At 45.7% G+C, this 24116-nt stretch overlaps 1 protein-coding gene and 1 long non-coding RNA gene across 9 annotated transcripts; one reads left to right on the top strand and one right to left on the bottom strand.

Moving 5' to 3' along the window:
* The first annotated feature begins 25 nt into the window (after positions 1-25).
* On the top strand, positions 26-23620 carry ENOX2 (ecto-NOX disulfide-thiol exchanger 2). Of its 8 annotated transcripts, none has more exons than XM_085230422.1 (16): positions 26-179; positions 6737-6880; positions 7583-7714; positions 9077-9160; positions 11313-11468; positions 12012-12218; positions 12561-12794; positions 13489-13701; positions 15201-15307; positions 17781-17895; positions 19193-19374; positions 20063-20170; positions 20733-20789; positions 21457-21565; positions 22083-22168; positions 22306-23620. In XM_085230422.1, the coding sequence occupies exons 1-16, from the start codon at positions 128-130 to the stop codon at positions 22435-22437; spliced, it is 2118 nt and encodes a 705-aa protein (XP_085086548.1). In that variant the 5' UTR covers positions 26-127; the 3' UTR covers positions 22438-23620. The 8 variants fall into 8 exon arrangements, with proteins under 8 accessions (XP_085086548.1, XP_085086547.1, XP_085086551.1 ...); XM_085230421.1 differs by having other exon boundaries at positions 7580-7714; XM_085230427.1 differs by lacking the exon at positions 26-179 and adding an exon at positions 217-337.
* On the bottom strand, positions 16827-21493 carry LOC146543761 (uncharacterized). The gene is made up of 2 exons (XR_014884941.1): positions 21379-21493; positions 16827-20495 (listed from the first exon to the last, which is right to left on the bottom strand). It is a non-coding gene; the product is annotated as an uncharacterized LOC146543761 (long non-coding RNA).
* Positions 23621-24116: the final 496 nt, after the last annotated feature.

Below are 24116 nucleotides of genomic sequence, written 5' to 3'. Positions count from 1 at the left end.
GCTGTGGAGCCGCAGCCGCGCCGAGCCGCTCTCCCGGCGTGCAGTGCGCGCCAGGCCCCGCCCCCAGCGCCACAGCAGCCAATGGGCGGCGCCGCAGGGGGGCGCTAAGCAGGGCCGCCGGACGCGGATGTTCGTGGAGAGCGGGCGCGGCGCGGCCGGGCGCGGAGCGGGGCTGGGCGGTGAGTGCGGGGCGGCGCGGTGTGGGGCGGGCGGTCAGCGCTCAGCGCTCGTTTTCCTCTCGGCCCGCGCTGCGCTGCGTGTGCGGGAGCTGCGAGGACCGGCGTCTGTCGGCTCAACGGGGCCCGAGGCGCGGGAAGCTTCCGGGCCGCCTTTCTGGGTCAGCGGCAGTTCCGGTACCGGGAGGAGCGGCCGTAGCGGGGCGCCTCGGCGGCGGTTCCGGTCGCGCTGTGCCGGCGGAGGGCGGCGCTTCCGGCCCTGCCCGCTCCCGCGGGACCGCCGGGGGCAGCGCTCCGTTCCCGTGCTGCGGCCCGCAGGCGCTGTGCCGCCCGTGCCTGGCTGCGCGGCCGCCCGCGGCTCCGCGGTTCTTTGGGCGTTAAACTTCTTAATGCCGCCGTTATTTCAGCCCCGTCCCGTGCGGGGCCCGGCTGTTACACGCGGGAGATGCTCGGCTCGGGATGCACGCAAATGCTTTTGTTGGTGTTTCCATTCCTGGGCTCGTCGCTCCTTCCCCACCTGGAAGCTGAGAAGCTGATTTGTCTGTTTTTTCACTTTGTGTTTGGGAGACTTAATAAGATCTCGTTAGAAAGCCCTGTGTGCTAAGTTGTTGAAAGCTCCCTCTAAGCCACGCTAAGGTCGGGTTTCTTGCTTTAAGGTCACATTCTTAGTATCAATGACTTCAGCCCGTGGAAGAGATGAGGTTCGATCGCCGAGCAATTTCAAAGGTGTTGCTAGAGAGGCATTCTGAATCCCTTCCAGAGATAGTGTGAGATTTCTCGCCTAATCCCCAGGTTTTCTGCTGTCATTCCTCCACTGCCAGCGCCTGGATCCCAGAGCAGCACCTCCCCACAGCTCCCGGCTGCTCCGCTCTCTGTTGGCACCTTGCAGTCCTGCTCCTCTCACTGATGCTGTGGGTGACCCCCAGCTGTGAGCTGCCCACGCCTTTCTTCAGTGCCCTCACCTGCAGAGCAGCACTCGGCCCTCAGCTCAATGTCTGCACTGGGCTCCGGTAGCAGTGCTGTGTGCTGGAATTCATTTGTAGACGTGGAGCATTTTGCGTTCTGAAAATGGGAGTTTGGCAGGGATGTGAGCATCCTCTCAGTACTCAGTGCTGGTAGTTCTGGTCGTTTATCGCAGTGGTTGGGGCACATCAGCCTCACGAGGGCCTTCCGCAGGGAATCAAAGACTGGATTGGTTGGGTGTGTGTGGCTGCTTGCATACACCAGTACGTAATATTTTCCTTTTTGTTCATTTAGAGCCCAACTCATATCCAGCTTGATCAGCCCTGTCCTTTGCTGCTGTGTTGGCAGTGGTTTGTGAATGCCTTTCCTTGAAAACACTGCAGGCAACCCTTTTGGTACTGTGAGCACTGCAGCCAAAGACTCTTCACACCTCTTCTTCTTTTCCAGCACCCTACTGCAGTAATTACCTTGTCTGAAGTTGATAATTCTTTTCACTGTAAGTTTCCAGAATCGAGAATTGAGCTGCGTGCCTCTTCAAGGATTACCAGAGCTTAATCTTCCTATGCAAAGGCAACCAATTTCAGGCAGGCAAGTAGGGTTTATTTAACTGCCCGCCAGTGCTTAGCGCATTGATGTATGAAATCCCTCACAAATTCAGATTTACTTACTGCTAATGGGTTTACCACCTGCTCCTTCACCTCCTTCCCCCACATCCAGGAACGAGCCCGTGGGTGTCACTCACAGCAGACTGATGGTGACACATGCAGCTGCACTCTGTGAACCGTCGCCCCAACCTGAGCTCTTGGTGCCTCCGTTGGCACTGCCCATGTGGGGAAGCACAGCAGTGGTTCTGCTTGCATTAGGACCCACTTTCGTTTGTGTTCTGCGGAGCCAGGAGTGCTGTGTGGGCGCTGAGCAGGGAGCTGCACCTTGCAGACAGACAGACAGGCAGTGGCAGGAAAACTGGCTGAACTACTGAAGTACTATGAGCACCTTGCCATGTTCCTGGTGCAGTATGCAGGTACAGTGTGTTCTGTGTGCTTCTCTCACGCTGTCTGGATGAGAGCTGTTAGAACGTAGGATTACATGGAGTTGATAGAAGTAACTGTTGAAGGCTTGCTGATCTCTCCTGTGTGCTTAGGCAGCTCCTGTACCAACGGTGTGCTGGCAGCTGATGATTATAGAGCTCTGACTGTGACAGTGAAGCCAGGAGTACAGCAGAAAGCAGTGCACGATCCCAGAGATAGGTGTGTAGCCTGGGAACCAGATCCAGAAAGCAAATGCTCGGTTTGAAAGTGTGACTTTAAAGCCTCTGTGCTTTTCTTCTCTCCTTTCTCTTCCTTGCTGTTATCTTTTCTGTGTTTTCTAATTGATTGCTGCAGATGTTAGGTACTTTGTTTTCTTTTAAAGTGCATTCCTTTAGGTGTCAGAACAAGTGCTATGTAATCAGATGGGAGTCTTATATTCTGCAATCCTGTTTATTTCCGTTTAAGAAAAACGACCACTGTTCAGGTTGAGAAATACGTATTTCATATATTGGCCAATGTTGGCAAAAGGTGGATCCATATTTATAGCAAAGCCTGCGTCAGCCCATTTCTTGAGTTCTCCCTTCTGGATGCTGAGTAAGTGAGAAGTTTGGTGAGCAGGTGTGAACTCCGTGGGCTTCCTAAGCGTGTGCTTGAAATGCTTTTAGGCATATGGAGGTGTCAGGGTACCTGTTACTACTTCTTGATTTGAGTTCCAGGGGATGGATTTGTATAGCTCCTTCTTGTTAACCAGCTGGATGTCAAGAAAGATGTTTGAGAGCCTGATCAGCAGTAGTACAGGGCTGCTGCTGCTAGAGCATGTGCTGGGGTGAGCAGCTCTGTGTGCCCCCGGGCAGTGCTGGGTTTGTGGGCAGAGCTGGTGGTGTTTGATGGAACGTGAGTGAATGCAGCAGGGAAGGATTTTGCAGAAGTCCTGAAGTGAAGCCCTGTTGGGGTGCTGCCTTACGTAAAGCCTTGCACGGTGAGCTGTGCCAGTTTGTTTCTTAGGGAGAATTGTTGTCAATGTTTTCTGCTGTCAGTAAAAAGAATGATCTGTAAAGCAATGCTTTTCAGTTAAACTGGAGTTGAATCTCTCTACTGCAGATATATACACACACACATTTTGCTAGTCATTAAGACAGACGGCCAAGTTCTGTTAGTGGGAGCCAGTGGCTGGAGAACGAAGTCTTGTCAGGGGCCTGGCATGGGACCCAGCGAGGATAGATACTTGCCTTGATTTATGCCTGGAACATTGAGATCTTTCCTTTCTGTATTCAGGCCCTTCCTAATCCCATATATAGCATCAGCGTGGACCCGGAGCGATGGGCAGCTCTGTGCACTGGTGGAGCTGCTGGGTGCAGCAGGAGGCTGCCACATGTCCCAGTCAGAGCAGGCAGAACCCAGCAGAGTCCAGGGCTGAAGACTACCTGGAGCAGCCTGCTGTTCTCAGGGCTGCTGTGGGAGGAGGACCTGTGCCGGCAGTCATCTCTCAGAGTCACGGAGCTGTGGAATATTCCTAGTTGGAAGGGACCCACGAGGACCACTGTCCTGGCACCATGCATCACTGAAAGAGCCTGGCTCCATCATCTTAGCGTCCTGATTTCAGATATTTATGCACGTTAATAAGATCCCCCTGAGCCCCTTCTTCTCCGGGCTGAAAACATGCAGCTGCTTTGATTATGCAGAGGTCCAAATGAGGAGCTGGCTCTTCACTTTCCTGCTGTCGTTCTCGTTTGAAAAAAAACAACTTCTTGGGTCGCACCTGGTGTTTCCTGCCTGGCATGAGAGGGAATTTCCTTTTTCCATCTCTTCCGTGTTGCATATAATCTCTGGAAGACCGTGCTGCAGACTTAGGCTGCTGCTGCTAATTATCTTGATGAGACTGGGAGCTCTTGGAGGCAGCACTGTCTGTTTGCTGAATCAGCAGTAGTGGTCTGTACCCATTCAAGAGTGTTTTACTTGGAACTGAAGCAGCCACCCCACCTCTGCTCCTGCATGATGCAAGGCAAGAAGAGAAATGAGAAACGATAATGACTCCATTACCACAGTCTCTTCTCCTTTTATAGCTTTTTTCTTGTTAATCTGCCTGCTGGAAGCAGGAGGGGCATTGCAGGCTCACAGCTGCTACACAATGAGTTGCCTGCTGGTTTGCAGTTATGTAGTGCTTTATTTTTTGTGGAGAGGCTGTGGACAGTCATGCTGAAGACTTCAGAGCCTTTGTAGATCTGTTTCTGCTCCTTCCTGTGTGTCACGTTAGCAGCAGTGCCTTGTGTGTGCAACTCAGATACGTGGATCCTAGCAGAAAATGAGCTGCTCCTCAGAGCTGTGTTTGTGTCTGCCAGGGGAGCAAGCTGAATCAGATCACACGGAGTTCTAGCAAGTGTCTGGGCTGGCTGGCATGGCTGCAGGGCTGCTCCCTCCTGCTCTGTGCTGCCGTCAGGCTGGTTGGGCACCACAGGAGCTGCCTGGCAGTGCTGCAGGAGCATCCTTTGCCTTCCGTACAGCCCAGCGTTTGGCCTGAAGCTAAAGGATCTTATCTTTTCCAAAAGCAGTGATGGAAATAATTGCATTAAGTAGCTGCCTTTGCTCTCCAGTGGGTTAGAAAGCAGTGGTGTGGGTGAGGAGCATTCACACCCTGTCCTGGTGTGGTGTGATGCTCCTGCAGCAGTGCTGGCTGTCCATCCCTGTGCCAGGCCCAACACGGGCAGCATCTGCCTGGGGTCAGCGTGCTCTGCTTGACCCAAGTGTGAGAAAACGTGCTTTGAAATTTAATACTTGATAATAAAGTAACTTTTATAATTATTACAATCACATGGAATCACATGGAAAGGACCTACAAGATCATCCAGTCCAACCGTCCTCCCATCACCACTGCTACCCACTGAGCTACTAATCCATACCTCACAGCACTCATCTTGAACACTCCTCTTCTTTCTTGCTGTTTCTTTACCATGCACGGCCTCTCTATTTTTAACCTGCTGCATTTGTGATTCGTTTTCCTGCGCCCTCCCAACCGCAGTGATGTTTTGACTTTGGAGCATTTAAGAAGCAGTGCTGTAGGCATCTTGCATAGCTGGGTGCAACTATTGTTATTGCCAGTGAACAGCGCTCAGCTTTTTGGCTGCTTCTGCTCTTCTCACCTTTCAGCAGCTGAGATGAGAGCCCCCTTGGGCTCCCTGCATCCACTCTCTTGTCTATTTACAGCCATACACAGCAGCCGTATTTATTAGCAAGTTCTGGGAAGTGGAATCCTCTAGAAGAGCTATTACAGTGCTGGCTGTGGCTTGCAGCATGCCTGGGGAAGGTTTGGTGTAAATGAAATAGCTGCCATGTTTCAGCCCCTCGGTGCTGTGAGGCAGCATCATTGTCAGCTTGGATGCTTCTGTAGTTGTGCTGCTTCCCCCAGAACACGTGTGGAGCTTAGCAGGAATGCAGCTGTTTTTATCACTTCTCATTGGTCCAGGACTTTTTTTTTTTTTTTTTTTTTTTTTGCATTGACTTTGAATTCAGAGTGAGTTTGCTGAGACAAAGATAAACAGGCAGAATATTTTAATGTCTCTTCAGTTCTGGATCCCTACAAGTGCTGAACACAACGGAAGGTGGAATCGTGAGCTCAGAGCTCAGTCGAGGGCACCTCTCCACAACTTATCATTGCTTATGTTCAAAGTGCTGAATTTCTGAAGCCTCTGGTAACGTGGAGTTGTTTAGAGTCCCTTTGTCTTGTTACCACCTCTCGTTTTGAGAGAAAGGCCAAGTTAGAGAGGCAGGGTGGATGGGGGCGTGCACACGAGGCATAGCTGGCCGTGGTTTGTGGATCATCCAGCAGGTGACTTAGCACAGATTTACTCTCAAATGGATGTGATGCCTTGAACTCAGAAACACGCTGGAAGCTGCAAAGCAATTTTTCTTCAGTCATCTTTGGTTCCAATGTGCAAAGTTAGCTTTTCTTCCTGTGTCTGGTGGTTGGCTCAGAGGATCTGTCTCCTCTCTGCTCCGTTTCCCCGTATCTCTTGCAGATCCCCAGCTAGAGCTGCCAGCTCTCCTTCCTGGGGGAACGGATTGCTGAGCACTCTTTCTTGGCTACAGGAGGGATCAACTGCTTGCCAGCCTCCTTGATTAAAAATAGCAATAGCAATTGCAAGCGAGGCACGCCTCGTGTTTTTACTAGTAAATGAGTCCAGGTAAAGTCACTACTGGTGACAAACCAGGCAAAGCTAAATGTCTGTTATGGGTTGGAAGAGACAGAATGAATTTCTGGCTTCCAAGTTTCTGAGCTGGGAAATACAGTACAGTGCAGGAGAGGTGCACCCCTGGTTTGTAGCATCATGCAGCTTGATTTGTGTGGGTCCAGAGAGGGATGGTGGGGATAATGTTTGTAGGTAATATTTTAAATTGATGTGAGTATAGCATAGCACTGAGTGGGGCATACTGGGGATGACAAACAGGAGGCATAATTGTTCCGGGGGTCTGAAGGATGCCAGCAGCAGGTGGGACAGGACGTTGCTTTCATGATGGTGAGACTGAGGCATCGCAAACTGTTATAAAGTATCTGAATCTATTTTTGTATTTCAGGCTTAAACCATCTGTCCTTTGATCCTGCCAGCAACAGCAAATCTCTGCAGTTTGGCAGCCCGAGTGGTGCATGTGTGTCAGAAAGCCCAACTGAGAATGGGAGTGATCCAGGCAAGAAGAGGAAGAGAACAAACATTACTCCAGGTAAGCCATGTGGCAGCTTGATATCTGGCAAAAGAGAAGGTGTCTGCGTAAGTGCAGACCAAAGCCAACTGCTGTGCTGAGGTGTCAGTGCAGAAAGTGCCCTTGTGAGGCCACACCTGCAGTGCTGCCTCAGGCCTGGGGTCCCCGGCATGAGAAGGATGTGGAGCTGTTGGAGCAGGTGCAGAGGAGGGCATGAGGGGGATCAGAGGCTGCAGCACCTCTCCTCCAAATAAGATCAAAGGGGCTGGGGGTGTTCAGAAATGTGTAATCGTTCTTTGCTTCATTTCCCTGTTTAGCATGGAAGAAATGTCTTCAGGTGGCAGTGGAAGCATTCTCTGCATGATCAGACTGGGCGTCTCTGATTTCAGTGCATTTGTGGCAGTTTATACTTGCAGAATATTTGTTCCTTCTTCATAAATTCTTATCTTTAGTCGGTGTTCCTTCAGGGTCACTCGTAGCTGTGCATTGTAATGGAAAAAACATTTTAAGTGCTCTTGGAGGTCAGTGCTTTTGTACACCTTGCATCCCTGAAATGTCATCTCCTTGACAGGGACGCTGCTTTTTTCAGACAGGCTTTTTCTGTGCGGTGGGGTCAAATCTGCTTTTGTATGCTGATACAGCAGAGCCTTGCTGAGCAACATTTGTCCTACGGAGCAATGAAGGCGTGCACTGAGCTCTTAATCACCTTTTTTCTCTCAGCAGATGGTGGCAGAAATCTAAGCCTAGACTCCATTTCAATGGGCTTGCCAATGTCAGACCCAACTGCCTGGGCCACTGCGATGAACAACCTGGGGATGGCTCCCATGGGGATGACAGGACAGCCCCTCCTGCCAGGTGTGAGACTTTATCCAGACTGTGCCCACCTTTTCTTTCCAACGTGTCTTTGGGAAGAACCTGTGTCAGCTGAGTTGGATTAATGGGTTTTTATATGCAGTACACGTTTATAAGCTGCATTTGAAATGTATGGATGTCAATGAGCAATGTATCTAGAGGCCACTGATTATTATTATTATTTTTTTTGAAACTGAGTTGAGAAGAAATACATGTTTATGGATGCAAACAATGGCTACTGGGGTAGTGGGAAGGTGGGCTGTACCTGTAGGTAACTGCAGCAGACCAGCAGGGGAAGTGTTCCACATGAGACATGTCTGCAGAGCTCAGGAAGCCAGTGATACCAAGTAAAGCATTATTCTAAGCTGAACTAAAACTGCATAGACTGAAGGGTGGGAGGAAAACGATGAGGAAAGCAATAAGGCAGTAAAATGGATTTGGCAGAAGATAATGGGGGATTTTGCTCAAGAAATGGCCACCTGATAGTGTGGAGTGCTGCTCAGAGGTGAGTCAACCTGTGTCCAGGGTATGTTAAAGAGCTCCTATGTGGCAGCAGAGCTGTGCTATACACGGTTTCACAGCAGTGTGATGGGCCTGTGAATCAAAATCCTGAGTTAAAATTACTGTTTCAGTCCTCTGCTACAATTAAGCACTTGAGAAGGATGCTGTCCCATGCCAGAATTGCTGCCTTCATACCTAAGGAGAGAGTACCTGCTTTGGTGGTACTCCACAATCCTATTACTCCTCTGCTGGCACAGTGCAGGTAGTTTGCTGTGCAGCTGAGCCTATATTTAGCTAATAGCATCACTGGATATAAATTTTGCATGCAGTCTGTACTCTTCTGTTCCCTAGGCCTTGTTTCACATTTGTCTTTGCTGTAAGAGATGCTTTCATGCGTTTTTCTCCTATTCACATATGTGTCAAATAAGAGTCAGTAGAACTTAAAAGTCAGTTAGTCCTGGGAGAGCACACAAGTTTGAAGTTGCTTTCCTATTTCCTGCTGAAAGAACAGAGAAGACTTTAAGCTTCCAAGTGATTTTTGTTCTGATCCTTCTGAGATCGGACTTTGAGATCAGGAGTTCTGCTCCCAAGACAGAGGACTCAGGATGGTTTAGAAGGAGTTTTTTTTTGTGACCCGAGTGCAAGCGAGCAGAATGCTCTGGTGAGTGTGGATCTGTTGTAAAGCATAATGATGAGGTTCAGACCAGGCATATTGGTAGTACCAGTGAAAGAGGAGAGGTAATGGAAGTTTGAAATGAGTTGGACCATCTTTGCTCAGTGTCAGGTGAGACTGAAGTTTCAGGTCACATTAAAAAATGGTTTGAAAATGCTTAAGAACTTACTAGCCTCATTCTGTTTCTACAGATGAAGTAAAGCATGTAGTTGTGAGATGCTTTGACAAGACTACAATGTCTAAAATGAATACACATCATCTTTCACGCCATCCAGGTAATACTAGTTTTATATAAAAGTTCTCATGGCTTTCAGCAAACAACCTAGCAGCTGCCAGGCCTGATGTTTTTGAACCTCTTAGAATCCTTGAGGACTTGTTTTTCTTTTTCTCTTTTCTCCTTCTTGCTAATGGAGACTGGCTTTTCTGAATTAGCATCACAAGCCTCTCAGATGCTGGCCTGTAGCCAGGAGATAAGCTTATTAACAGGAAGAGAGACCCCTAGGCAAGATGGTGAGTTGTCCACTGTATTGCTGTTGGAGCAGTAAAAAATGAGATTCACCACAACCCAAAGACCTTGGGATCTGTTTCCCCCTGTATGTACGCTTTTTACCTTTCATTATAATGTAGTTCTCTTCTCTGCTTGTTCTTTTGCTTCTGTTAATTGTATCGATTCATGCTTTCTTTTAAAGCCTGAATCAGAGAAATACCCCTCCTGGATTTCTTATCCTTCAGATTTTTCCGGCTCCTGTCTTTCCCTACTGTCTCTGTTTTCTACCAGTGAGTGCTGAAATAATCTTGATCTCATAGATGTACCTTTTGCCAAATTGTGCTGAGAAGGAGAGCAGATCTTTACATTCTAACACATGGGCATTTCAGCAGTCTCTGCATTTTTGCAGCAGGTCACTGTTGCTCCATATCCCCCCCCCCTCCCCGCAGTGAAGGCGTTGGTCATTCCTCTTCCTTCCAGCTTGTTGAACTGCAGTTTGCTTTCAGTGGTGATGCTGTTGTTTCAGCTTGGATCAGGAACTTACTTGCTCAGAAATAGGTCTCTTATTTTTTCCTCCTGCCCTGTATCTTCAGTGAGTGCAACCATTGAAAGTCACAGCTGTTCACAAGGTGACCTTCATCTTGAGGTTCAGCAGGGATCTAGGGTGGGGTAGGAAGACTTTCCATTTCTCTGAAGTCTGTTTCATGGTGGAGCTTTTGCTTTGGGTCCGTTGGCACCATTCATGTGTGGCGTAAAGCAGACAGCAACGCTTGCAAGCAAAGCATTGTAGGTAAAGCATGTAAAAAATGTAGCCCTAGACAAAATGTTCAAATTACAAAGGAAAATAAAATTCAGCTACCAAACTGAGACATCCTGTTTGTGCACGAAGAGTTGTCTTGCACCCAGATCTCTGTGGAGCCAAGCAGGAGCTGTTCTTAAGTAGTGTTTGCAAAGTGAAGAATACAAAGTCGTTCCCCTGCTTTAGCGATATGAATAGCATTGAAATGGTGCCAGCTTAAGATCAAAGGAAAACGCTATCTCTGCACCACTCTGCTCTGCCTGTTGGCGATTTTCATCTGTGCCCTGCAAAATTAATCTTATCTGCTCACATCTGTGAAAAGCAGCCAGCTTCAGCCAGTTCTGCAGCGCTCAAAACTGCATATTCAGTGGTTGTGTCCTTCGGTGTTCTGGGGAGCGCCTGCGTCTTCAGAGCTGCTTCTGCTACAGGGAGAGGAATGGTGGTAGACAGCAGAGAGGGAGATTTGCAGCTGGGATCTCAGCCTGCTAGTACCAGCTGGCTCTGGTGGTGCTGGGTGTCCTTAGCTGCCGATGTTATCAGCTCAGGAGTTTTCTTTCTAAGGCATTTATTTAAGTATACATTTTCCATTTTGGTTGCCTGAAAGTATTGATTTCCCCAAGGTTCACAGCTTTGAACAGATGAAATCCCTCACGGTTGACAACTCTCTTTAGTTTTAGTTGGTGTTGGTGGTAAATCTAAGAGCAAAAAGCAGAATAGCATACTTGTTATTTAGTCCTCTGTCTGAATAAAGCCTCAGAACAAGTTGAGCAACATAAGATGTATGTTGCCACTGTAGGTTGCACTTAATGGTGAAGTATTTCCTTAAACACTGCTGTACATTTTACCCAGAATTCTTCTAGAACTTTCTTAACTGCTGACGTTCCTACACTTTATTTGGGTAATATAGTATTTACTGGGAAAGGTTCTGGTGCTAGCTGGTATCTATGGAGTAGAAAGGGGTAAAAGTTATTTCAAGGGTACAGATGTGAAGTTCTGGTGAGGTAAGTGATCATGTTCCCTCTCTCTTGTTTATTCAGGTAATTTTCACTGGTGTTTGTAGATGGAGTACTTTATTTGCTGTCCAAATGAACAATTACTGGATGAGTCCAAAACTGATTCCCTTGTTCTCTCCCCCGTTTAGATTTTGATCCTGCTCTTGGAATGATGACTGGAATCCCTCCAATCAATCCCATGATGCCAGGCTTGGGGATAGTCCCTCCTCCCATTCCTCCAGACATGCCTGCTGTGAAGGAGATCATTCACTGCAAGAGCTGCACTCTTTTCCCACCTAACCCACGTAACGTCTGCTTGTATTTTGTCCCCTTTCTATCTATGAATTTTTGTGTCTATGTAGAAAAATACATACATAAAAATGTGTACATCAGAGAAGAGCCATGTGGAACCCCTGCAGTGACTGGCCAGACTCGTCAGCCAGCTGTTCAGTGTTTTCCTCATGTACCTCCAGCCTCCCTGCTGGCAGGCCACTATAGGGAGCTGAAAAGTCTTTATGTAAGCACTATTCAACAACCACTAAAACATTTCTGTTATCAACATTGTTTTCATCTTAAAGCCAAAACACTGCACCAAATCAGCTAGTGTGCAGGAAATTGACTCAATCCCAGATGTTAGGTTTGGAAGCAAGCTAGTAAACGTGTTTGTTGTATGGCACCTCAGCAATGCTTGGTACAGCTATTTGTCAATCAAGTCAGATATACTTGATATATACTGGAATGGCTAACTCATGCATTTGAAGGAAACCAGGACATCTGTTAGTGCAGGTGGGCAGATGTATGGAAATTGTGCTGACGGACCTGGCCTGTTTTTGTTCTGCTATCTTCAGATCTGCCCCCTCCAGCAACAAGAGAGAGGCCCCCAGGCTGTAAGACCGTGTTTGTTGGGGGGCTGCCTGAAAATGGAACTGAGCAGATCATTATGGAAGTGTTTGAGCAGTGTGGAGAAGTCATAGCTATTCGGAAGAGTAAGAAGAATTTCTGTCACATCCGCTTTGCTGAGGAATTCATGGTGGACAAGGCACTGTATCTTTCTGGTAGGTATATTTCTGTCTGAGATGGAAGCTTAAAATTCTGGGCTGTGAGTGTAAAGACTTCTGTGTGGTTACGATGATAGGCTTGATAGCCATTTGTCTCACGTGGTGTCAGTTTGCCTCTGTCTCTGCTTTTAATGCTTGTCTGCTTCAATATCTAAAAGCTGCTCCTGATAGGAAAGAGAGCAACCCTTCCTTACCTCGGGTACTGTAGACCTCTGCAAACTATCAGCTCTTCTGTTCAGGGTCTTGCTATCTTTGTGGGAGTCACAGACAGAGGCAGAGGGAGGTTCTCCCCCATGTAAATCACCTATCTTATATGAACATTGTTGTCATCACCACCAGGCTACCGCATCAGGTTGGGTTCCAGCACTGACAAGAAGGACACTGGGCGCCTGCACGTGGATTTTGCCCAGGCTCGGGACGACCTCTATGAGTGGGAGTGCAAGCAGCGCATGCTGGCAAGGGAGGAGCGCCATCGCAGGAGGCTGGAGGAGGAACGCTTCCACCCACCATCCCCACCTCCTGTTGTGCATTACTCTGACCACGAGTGCAGCATTGTTGCGGAGAAGCTGAAAGGTAAGTGGTTCTGTGGCCTGCTGCTACCTGCCTGCACAGGGTCGTCTTAAAAAACAAACGTACGCCTGACTTCAGTTTCTTCCAACCCATTTTTGTTCATGTTTAAGTGATGAGTTTAAATCCTAAATCCAGGGTGGTGACACACTGGAACAGGTTGCCCAAGGAGGTCGTGGATGCCCCATCCCTGCAGGCATTCAAGGCTCTGGATGTGGCTCTGGGCAGCCTGGGCTGCTGGTTGGCAACCTGCACATACCAGGGGGTTGGAATTGGATGAGCACTGTGCTCCTTTTCAACCCAGGCCATTCTAGGATTCTAAGGCTTTTTTCTGAAGCCTAAGCCCCATCGGTGGCCTGATTCTTTCAGTCAGAGGATATTTGCTGTCACGAAAGAGTACATCTAAATAGGCATATAAAGTTATCTCATAAATTTCCAGCAATTGATTCTCCTCTTTCTTACGGTGCCTTTACAGCTTTCTGTCAGCTCCTTTCCATTCTTGTGATTCTATGAATTAGACTTGGACTCCTTTGTGTAGTCTTGTGTTTGGGTAATGCTGTGCTTTCATGAACCCAGGACAGCCAACCTGAGCAAGCTGACCTTTGAGAGAGGGCAGATCAGTGGCAGCAGGAAAAGGATCTGAAAGCTGCGCAGGCAAACTTGTGCTTCCATGATTTAAAGATACCATTTCTTGCTGCAGATGACACTAAGTTCTCAGAAGCTGTGCAGACCTTGCTCACCTGGATAGAGCGTGGAGAAGTGAACAGAAGGACTGCAAACAACTTCTACTCCATGATTCAGTCGGCCAACAGCCACATTCGCAGATTGGTGAATGAGAAGGCAGCTCACGAGAAGGAGATGGAAGAAGCTAAAGAGAAGTTCAAGCTTGCCCTCTCAGGGATTCTGGTTCAGTGTGAGTAGTATTTCTGCACTGAGTGTTTGCTACGTGTTGTTGTAGAGAGGATGCTTAATTTCTAGAGTCTGGTGAGCTCATGCTAAAAAATCACCAGGAACCATAAATGACAATGGCTTCTATGCAGCTACAGTTAATTTATGAGCATATGTCATTAACTTGGCAAAAGTTTCTCGTGGTACCTTTTATTAAAGTCAGAGTCCACATCTGAGGGGAGAAGAGATGAATTCCTAATGGTTGTTTTTTTTCCTCTTTTAATTATAGTCTGTTAGTAATTTTATAATCTTTTCAACACTGCACTTCTGTGTACAGACAAGGTAAGTTCCTGGTAATCTGATGGCTCAGCGAAATGTGCAGGATTTATTCATCAAAGGTAGGATGCATTAGAGTGCTCCCAATACCCCGCTGTCAGTCACAACTGAAGTTATGAGGAAAACCTATTGCAGAACAGAATTTTGAACCTGAGTCCCAGTACTTTATTAAATCAAGGAAGAGTTGTTGGCTCCATTAGTTCTAGAGTGTGACTTATAGCAGTCCTCAACCCATTCGTAGCCTGTTACACCTCTCTTCTTTACTGAGTCTGAAATATTTTTTTAAGACTACTTTTTTTCCATAGCTTTACTAAGCCTCCTTGAACCTCTTGGCTAGGATGTGAACATTCTGAACTTTGGTTTTATATTCGTTAATTTAATTGTCTAATATTTGGTTTATATATATTTTATTCTATAAAAAAATATGGGCAAACGGTCCAGAAGAAAAAGCAGTATGCACTGCAGAGTAAGTAGTAATAGCCAACTGCATGCAAGTCACCTCTATAAAACACTTAGTGGTATCTCAGACACGTCTAGATTTATTAGTTAATCTAAGGAGCAGAGAAATGATTTCACTTCCTATGAGTTATACCTACTACAGCATCACAGATGTGGGGAAAAGACAGCTAGGTGTACTTTCTGCTGTTGGTTGAAATCTCCTCCCAAGGGAGGCACTTCTTATTTACAAAAACCTCTGCAAATTTTCTAAGGAAAATATTTTAGAATAAATCCAAGGAAGAAAAAGCAGTTGATGCTGGATGCGTAGGACGCAGTTGCACTGTTCTTTGGGACTGTACCCAGTGGGCCCCAGAGCGAACAAAGTGCCAGCTTTCACAAGTACTGAGAGCAAATTTTAGAGAGCAAATGCTGTCCAGGTGTATCCATTGCACGGATAAGTGGTGTTGCACATGGAATGGTTTTTTCAGTGCAACATGTGCCTTCCTTTCTTCCAACTGAGTGCAGATGCAGTTTTCCCAGCTGAGCGTTACTCTGTGCTGCTGGCCTGGCGCAGTACCTGCTTTCCTTTCCAGGCACAGAGTCCTGAGCATGGCTTCAGCACAGTACAGTGTTATAACAAAAGGTTAGCCAAACACCTGCCTGATTCCACTCTTTTACTCCTTTACTCCTCTTGTTCGCCCTCTCTGGATGATATTCTGGCCTGATTTGTCTGCTGATTTGATACTACAGTCGAGCAAATAGTGGCCGTGTACCATTCTGCCTCCAAACAAAAGGCTTGGGACCATTTCACGAAAGCTCAGCGTAAGAACATCAGCGTGTGGTGCAAACAAGCAGAGGTTGGTAATTTTTTATTGTGCTAGATCCTCCAGCCAGTCTCTTTCTTGTCAGGATATTGATTTTAAGTTTGCACGATGCTCACGTGGATAACAACATCTTAATTCACAGTGTAAGATGGGAATTACTCGGTCGTCTCTTGTTCCAGGTAATGAATTTGCTGTTAGCATTTGTGTTACTAGTAGCAATACATTCAGATCTGTATGCTGATTGAATATTGATCTGTTTTTAATGTTAAAGCAAAAGGTATTTCTAGAGAGATATTAAGGGAAAGAAGACAAGGATTACCACTGAGATCTGTTTTGTCACATTTCTATTGATCGACCTGAGAGATGGAAATAATTGCAGCTGGACAGTCTGAAAGATTTGAGGGAAGATATTCTCATATTTATAGGTTTATTTCATGCATTGATATTGCTAAGTGGGGAAATAAGGATTTAAAAGTGGTGCAGAGGTGGGGGGTGTGTGTGAAAGGAAGTGTGTCACTCAAACATCTGGTAGATGTCTGCTAGAATTGTGTGAGCTTGTATATGTTGGGAAAGGGAAGGCTGAAAGGGTCCCCACCAGCAGCTTTCTGCTATTTAAAGCAGGGGGGTCACAAGGAGGCAGAAATGGCCTCTTCTGATAGGCACACAGCATGAGGGTGAGCAGCAGTGGGCACGTGTCGTGACAGGAAGTTCCATTTGGGTTTAAGCCTCAAATTCTGTTCCTGAAAAGCAGTTCAGCCCTGTAGAAGAGCCCAAGGTGACAGGGGAACCTCCATCCTTGAGTTCTGAGTAAGGCCCTTGGCAGCCCGATATGGATTTGCAGGGAGCACTTCTTCAAAGAGAGCCAGAAAGACCTTAGGAAGTATTGGTTCCAGCCTAAGCCTTCCTGTGATTCTGTGTTTTCTTGATGCATTATGTTCCTTATTACAAACAAATCTGTTCCAACAAAGCAAAAAGTCACCTTTCACCTTTAAAATAATGTTAATGTCATCTGTAAATCTGGGCAAAGTGAACAAGTTGGTGGTAACTGTTCATCCAAAAGCCATTTGTCTATATTTGACTATATGCAGGACACTTTTCAGCATAGCTGCAACCTGAGAAAAAATTGGAGAGTCTGCAGAGTTTGATAATATTCAGTGAACACTCTTGGTAAAAAGCAGAGGAGTGATCCTCCACAACTCTGTTAAACCCTGACTGTTGTGGGAAGCTGACAGCTGAGAACCCCCCATGAGACTGCACTTCTGGGGCTTTCTTTCCAAGTCCCACCGAGTTAGTCCTTTCTTAGCAGCTATAATGGAGAAGCTAATGTTTGTTTTTATACCCAAAAAGCCAAGTGGAGAGTCGTGATTCAGGCTATGCCTCTGCTTTGAGCCCTAGTGCTGCTGTTTTCTTTTCTGCTTGCCTGAGATTACTTACCATGGTTGGGGTGGGAACGCGCTCTCCATTTGGAGTGGTCTGTTTTTCCAAGGTAAGTTCTCGCAGTGGGAAGAGGCAGCAAGACCTGTTATGAGGCATCTTCCAGGGGTGCTGTTGGGCTCAGCATGCATTCCTTTTTCAGGATTGTTTCTGAAAGGAAGATGGCCCCCCAACATCTTCTTGCTACAGTTTTTGTTGGAATTGAAGAAAAGCTTGGAGGAAATTGAGGAAAGCTTGGAGGGCAGCTTGGGGAATGGGTGTGAATTGGGAATCATTGGGCTGGGTCAGGGTCTCTGCTGCTCTGTCAGTGGTGATTTAAGATGGTTTTGCCAGACAGTGCAGGTGGGTCTTGTAGCTGAGGGCAGCTCATGAAGAAGCCATGGCAGCTTGAGACTTGCTGAAACACCATACTGCTGTAACTACCAGCCAGCTTCTTTCCTTGCTTTGGAAGGGCCTTACTTAAGTATTTCTCCCCTCTGATGCTTTTCTTTCCCCATCTGTGGCTCCCCCTTCAGCCACAGAGCAGCCTTGGTACATCCTGCTCTGCAGCCTTAGCCTCAGTGTGTGCTGTGCTCTCTGCAGGCTCTTTGAGCTTCTAGGCCAGCTTTTAGATTTTAGCTGTTGGGCAGAATTAGTTAAAAACGGTAGGAATGTTTTTCTATGATCTTCAGCCCAGCTTCCATTTTATGTGTGGTCTCCAGGGCAGGCCGCAGTTGTTTTGGAATTGAAACCAGCCCTGTCCCTCCTGCTCAGGTTTGCTGTGTTCTTGTCCTTTCCCCCTTGTTGTTCCCAAGGTATCATCCGGGCTGAGAGTATGTTCATTTTCCCCAAGGCAAAGGAGAGCATGGCTTAGAAGGAAGATAGAAGAGTCAGAAATGCCAGTCATGCTGACAGATTGGCTCACGCTAGATGTTGTTCTTGATTGAGTAGACTGTGCCAAAAATTTCTATCATTTCCCTTTTCCTGTATTATGGAGGTGTGTTTTGCAGACTTAAGATATCTGCATCTCTTTATCCATACAATCTGTTCCTTATAATCTGTATTTAAAAAACATCTGGTTTCTGAACCTTAGGAAATTCGTAACATTCATAATGACGAACTAATGGGCATTCGAAGAGAGGAGGAAATGGAAATGTCTGATGAAGAAATAGAAGATCCATCAGAGATGAAAGAAACAGATGAATCAGGTAAACTACTTTTTGCAGTGGTTTGTTTTAGGAGCCCCATTCGGATCTGAGTGTTCAGGGCAAAATCAATAGCAGTTTTCTGCTGCTGAGATTTAACAGCATGCAGTCTCTAATACTTGCTTTGCCTTCTGTTAGTCTTGCTAAACTTTTGTGCGTTCATACTGATGGACAGTAAGAAGTTCATAGCACTGTACCAGTACCAGGACTTAAGAGGAAGCTATAGGAAACCTTTTTACAGGCAAGTACAACATCAATGGATATTGGTTATTTAAGCAGTGGTTTTTATAGCTATTTCTGTTGCTGTCAGCTGCTCTACTTTGTCTCTTCCTTTCTTCCAAGCTCCTGATGTCTTTTTGCATTTGCTGGTAGATATTCTGCTGCAGCAAATCCTATAATCATAGCTACAGAACATACATACGTGGCACTCTTCCTTTTGCAGCTGAAGGTTACGTTATGAGACAGAGAGAAAAGAAGATTGCTTCTCCAACCGGTTGTTATTTTGTAATCGTTTATTGGGGCTCCATTGAGCTCCTGCCATCTCAATCATTCCTTTTGCACAAGTTTTTAAATGTGATTATAATTCTCAAAATCCTTGTCACTTATTGTTACTTGTCATCTCCTGCTGAATTAGGGTGAAACAGCAAGTTAACAGTTGTTGGAGTTATGTACTGATATTAAAATACTTCCTACAGTATCCACACCCCACCCCAACCTTTCCTCACCTCTCCTAATTCTGTAGCCTTTTCTTAGCCTTCCAAGTGCAGTGCCCAAGCCCTGTATAAGCGCCTGAGCAGGCTGTAACCATGGCCCAGGTAGCAGAGGAAAACAGCAAGGGCAGGTGGCAGAGCATGTACTCCATATCGTGGGTATGCTTTGAAACCTGCTGAAGCTATCTTTGCAGTACTAATGTCACATAAGCCCATTCCTAAATTTTTCAACACCAAGTGATGGAGCTGTTTCATCCCATGGCTTGATGGGGATAATCTTTTGGCTGAGGGTGGCAGTGGAGCCTGTCCAGAGTCTTTCAGCTTTTCTGGGTAGGAAACCTACTTCCTTGCCTACATCGTTTTACTCCAACACATTCTTTTGCCTTTTCCTTTTATTCTCCCCAACTTAAATACTGCTTTTCCCCTAAGGAGATGTTCTTTGTCCACAGCAGTGTATTTTTCCAAAGAGTGGTTGTAAGAAACTCTCTTTAGTACTCTGGATTTGTAACTGAGACTTCGGAGCCACAGAACTGTGAGCGTCAGCTCATCCCCAACTCTGATTTTTGATCACTGCCTGCCTTGTTTTCCAGCACTGGTGTCACAGGTGGAAGCCCTGAAAGAAGAAAATGACAGTCTGCGCTGGCAGCTGGATGCCTACCGGAATGAAGTAGAACTCCTAAAGCAGGAGCATGGCAAAGCAAGCAGGGATGAAGACACAACCAAAGAGCAGCAGCTGAAACTTCTCCAGCAGGCTCTGCAGGGAATGCAGCAGGTGGGCCTGGGCTTCAGTCTAGCTGTGTCCTTGCTATAAAGGCAAGGGGACTGTGGTGCAGGGCACAAACACAAGCAAAGGTGTTCTGTTAATCATACTTTATGAATTCCTTGTGTGATATTGGCTGTGACTCCTGAAATAGTGTGCTAACCTTCCCTCGAAGCCCCGTGAGATCCTGATTGCTACCATGAGCAAAAAGGTGCGAAATCCCAAGCTTGCTTTGCAGTCTTTTCTGAAGTTTACTGGGCTTTCATTCTCACATAAATTTGTAGATCATGTATTGCTCTTTGGGATTTCCTTAGGCCAAATATCAAATGTTTAGGTTCCTTGTAAGTCTTAACAGTATCCCCTCGTGTATTAAACCAGACTGATTACCAAAGCATATAGAGTACACGATAGTTCAGCTAAGCACTTCATTAAAATTAGAACCTGCTGTGGAGGCTGTGGTTGTTCACTGAAGGAATCTGAGGTAGGAATTAATTGCATTGCTATTTGTACCATCAGAGCTGGCTGGAGAAGCCTTCTCTAATCACCTTCAGCTATTTGTGTGTAAGGAAATGGCAGGAATTGCCAGACAATAGATTTTCCTTTTTGCAGATGTCAGGGAGTTAAAGTTTCTCTATATGCCACTGCCAGGATAAGTAACCATGCTGAAAGAGCTGTGAACTGTTTAACTTTTCTCTTCCAGCATCTTTTGAAAGTTCAAGATGAATACAAAAAGAGGGAAGCTGAGCTAGAAAAAGTGAAAGAAGACAAACTAAAAATCGAAACGTTATTAGAAACCCTTAAGGAGCAGGTATGTGACTTCTTGATCCTTTCTTATTCTTCAGTAGTAAATGCAGTTCTTGCACTTCATGGCGTGTAGCATGTGCAAGGAAGGAGAGGGTGTAGAAGATGCCTAGCCCTTGCTTAGGAGAAGTGGTCTTTTGAAAGCTAGAGAAAATTACCTGATTAATTGGAGGTTGCATATCATAAGTGAACTTCCTGATTGCTTAATGTAACAGTGAGACAATCATCAGAAGCAACTAGATAAATATAAGGCTGTATTTTGTTTGTGGGTTTGCATTTGAATCTAAGCTTGCTTGTCCTCTCCTCCGAGGCAGACTCAATTATGCCTGTACCTACAAGGATAGATGAGAAGTATTACAAAGTGCCTTTGGACCTTTCCTTCCCTGACTTTTGTATCATTAACCCCACCGTTTTGTGCCTTGGTCTAGGGAAGGTGATAAATACTTAGCTTTTTAGTAATTAAAATAGAGTTTGAATACCAGTGATCTCCAGTGTGGGAGCTTTGATGGATATTAAAGAACAAAAATAACACACATCAGTAACCTTTCCTTTTCTTAAACTATACATAGCAAAGTGTAGCAAATGAAGAGGACAAAGAGAGAGATGTTACTGATGGCCAAGGGAATGTAAGTAAAGTCTTCTGCTGCTTTAGTCAGTATTTTAAGGAGGGAAGTAGTGATATCTTATTGTAAAATGAGCAATTGACTGCTGTGAAGCATACAAACGTGGAACATAATGGACTGTCTATCAGTTTGCAAGTTAAGAACTTCAAGTTATCCATAGCAGCTTATTTTGAGGATAATAAATTATGTAAATTTATGTTTTAATTCAGTTCTGTGAATTCAAGTCAAGGAGAGTTCTGATCCCAAACCCTCCGCAGGCAGTAGGCACTTGCTTAATCATGCTGCCACTGTTTATGCATCTAAAAAATGTACATGTGCATCTGAATTAATTGCTGCAAGACTTTCTATCTACTCTAGTTTTGATCTTCCAGAGCAGATGTCATGCGAGTGACCAAGGATGATGGAAGTGCATGTTGTGGGATTTTATTTAACATCATTAGCTTCAGTCTAGCTTGGTAATTCAGACATGCAGTTCTGATAGCACCATGAACATCATTCTGATGTGTTGGATGCCTTTTGCAATATATAGATAAATAAAGCAGTTTGATGGCTCATAGAAACAGGAAAAGAAGAATACAAAGTCAAGTCTTACTGAGCTGCTGCTTGGTGTGTAAGTGTGCTTCCCGTGCTGTCCGTGTGTGGAACAGGCCTGCGTATTTTTTTTCTGCAGGAGAGCAGTATGCCAAGAGTTTGTGCATGCAGCCAGGAGAAGGAGTGCCCAGTTGAGAAGACACTGAGCAATAGCCCTGTGAAATCGGAACGAGAAGCTCTCTTAGTTGGTAAGACCATTTGATTAGTGATGATGTTAGAGACTGAAGTGGTGGGAGTTACTTTGGAGTGGCCTCACAGCTGCTAGTGACAGCCTTTTGTTTCTTGAATTATGCCTCTAAAGGTGGGAGTCCTGCAACCAAGGACTCACATACCTCTGCTGCTCTCCCCATTTACCTCTTCCTTTTCCTGCTCCTTGACCTGGTACAGCTGGAGCAGAGTTCTGCTTTCCCTCTACTTTAGCCTCGTATCCCCACATTTGTGGTAGCCCCCTGCTGAATTTTTGGTGAGGTTTGTCATGGAGCACATTACCATTGCTTGGCAGGGAGCAAGAGTGGTGAGATCTCTAAGTGTTAGCTGCATCACTTAGCTGTTGCTTACTTTGCAGCCCACAGACCAAACTTCACTGAATTTAAAACCAAAAATGCCAAATAAGATCCCTGTGTGCAGTGCCAGCAATGGCAGAGAGCTGGTGTTCTCAGCTGATGGTTCTCATGAAAATGACATTTGTGGCTTTCCTTTCCCCAGGAATAATTTCAACATTTCTTCATGTGCACCCATTTGGAGCAAGCATAGAGTACATTTGTTCCTACCTGCAGCGCTTGGACAGCAAAGTAGGTGTACTAATACCTTCATTTCCCAATTAAACACCAATTAAACATGTTTGAGCTTGAATGTATGCAGTCATTAGAAGGCTTCTGTAACCAAAAGTGTCTTGTTTTTTAGTGAAATTTTCCTTTTCTTTTCACAGATTTGCACCACAGAAGTGGAAGTTCTCATGACCAGACTACAAACTACATTTAAACAGGAGCTGAGTGGGGTTGGGGCCAGTTTGGAGAAAAAATGGAAGTTTTGTGGCTTTGATGGCTTGAAAATGACTTGAACTTCAGCTGAACTGACTTAACACTGAAAGCAACAGCAGGATGTGCGCATCAAGAAAACTTGGGATGCCTCTTAACTCTGTTTCTGATGATTATCTTGCACGCATGGGATAATAATGTAAGTGAAATTTTAAGTCCAGATTAGCACTAGGAGAAACTTCAGGTGCTGGAGCTTCTTTGAGTTATTTTGTTAACAGGCAAAGTGCTGTTTGATACATTTTGTGTACAAAGTTCATGTCTGATATTTTTAAGCACAGCATGTAGACCAAGTGTTTTGCCAATGTTGTATCTGTTTCGTGTGCCCAAATTTCTGCTTATCATTGTACCTTCTTTTTACTGATAGAAACATGTAGACTATCCACTGAGACAATAATTTTCTGGTTTCTAGAACCACCAAAAGGAGAAAGAAGGCATTTTTTAGACATTTATATGATAAAAAATTAAATATGTTTAAGCAGAAGATTTAATTAGCTCAGTGTCTCTCTGAGCCTAACAATCAGTTCTTTTTCATGCTCTTTTCTCTACCGAAAGTTTAGCTGTTAAGCTAAGGTGAAGGCAGTGTCACCAGGAGTGTGATGATAGCAGTACCTCTGGGGTGTGCATTGCAAAATCAGTCTGTAATCAAACTTTTTGTGGGAGGGGTATTTAATTTTCTACTGGTCTGGGTGGAGCAAAAGGCCTACATCAGGCCTGTATTTTTACTAATTGTTTACCATCAAATTTCTCCACCCGCTTTGTTTTTGAGACTGATCTTCACGAAGTGTGAGAAGCAGCACAGACTGCAGCTTCCCAAGGGCTGTTCCTCATGTTCTCAGTAAACGTCAGACACTCAGCCCTCTGCAGAAGATTAGTAAGATAGACTGTTAAATGCTTTAACAATCAAAAAACCAAACGAAAAAGAATCCACACTGTCATCAGACAGAGCTTTGGTAGTGGATGCCTCCTGGAATTGTAGAAGTGAGTGAGGGACCTGCATGTAGCTTATTGTGGTGCAGGCTGCAGAAACGAGTGGAACAAACCTTACTATTGGGACCAGGTTGCCCATGCTGAGGGGAGCTACCTGCTCACCTTGCTCCTGACGCTGAAAGACTGCTACACTGGAAACCCTTTTGAAGAAATCTGAGTATTTGTGTCACTACAAGTGAACATTGTATTTTTAAGGAATAAACATTTTTTATGTTCCAATCTCAGCCTTGCTGCTTTCTTTTTCCTCACCTGACTTGCATTGTCTGATACAGGAAAGATGATGCTCCAGAAGACAGAGGGTTGGAGGCCACGCCCTTTGTGAGCTTGGATATTCACTGTATCTGTTCTTCAGTCTGCCCCAAAGCATATCTGTGTGTCGGGCTGCTTGCTGTGCACGTCCTTGAAGAGATCAGGACTCACCTTTTGGCACCTTCCTGTTCTCTGGGCGAGGTGTGTGCAGGTACACACACAAATGCTGATGTGGGTCCTGATCTAGCTGCGCTCCCATGACAGTTATCATGCAGATGTACACATGAAATGCAGAACGTTCAACAGACTTGCTCTCAGAAGCTCCTATCTTTGCATCTCTTCCTTAATGACCGCTAACACCTCTTTCTGTGAAGTATAACTACGTTCCTATAGCTGCTCTAGATACACGGTAAGCAGTCGTTAGGTATAATGAAGTGGAACTTAGTGTTCTCATTTGTTTTTAACC

This window comes from Meleagris gallopavo, chromosome 9, assembly GCF_905368555.1.
Source record: "Meleagris gallopavo chromosome 9, MGAL_WU_HG_1.1, whole genome shotgun sequence".
In the NCBI taxonomy this organism is placed as follows: domain Eukaryota; kingdom Metazoa; phylum Chordata; class Aves; order Galliformes; family Phasianidae; genus Meleagris; species Meleagris gallopavo.
Note: the sequence above shows the minus strand (reverse complement) of the source record. Positions and strands in the feature narration are given on the sequence as shown.

What these genes read in the sequence shown, in the direction of transcription:
- ENOX2 (XM_085230421.1), top strand. Translation starts at nt 128, where the DNA reads ATGTTCGTGGAGAGCGGGCGCGGCGCGGCCGGGCGCGGAGCGGGGCTG. An exon ending in AGGACAGCCCCTCCTGCCAG is followed by an intron (nt 7,715 to 9,076) that starts GTGTGAGACTTT and finishes CTGTTTCTACAG; the next exon opens with ATGAAGTAAAGCATGTAGTT. An exon ending in ACGAGAAGCTCTCTTAGTTG is followed by an intron (nt 21,566 to 22,082) that starts GTAAGACCATTT and finishes TCCTTTCCCCAG; the next exon opens with GAATAATTTCAACATTTCTT.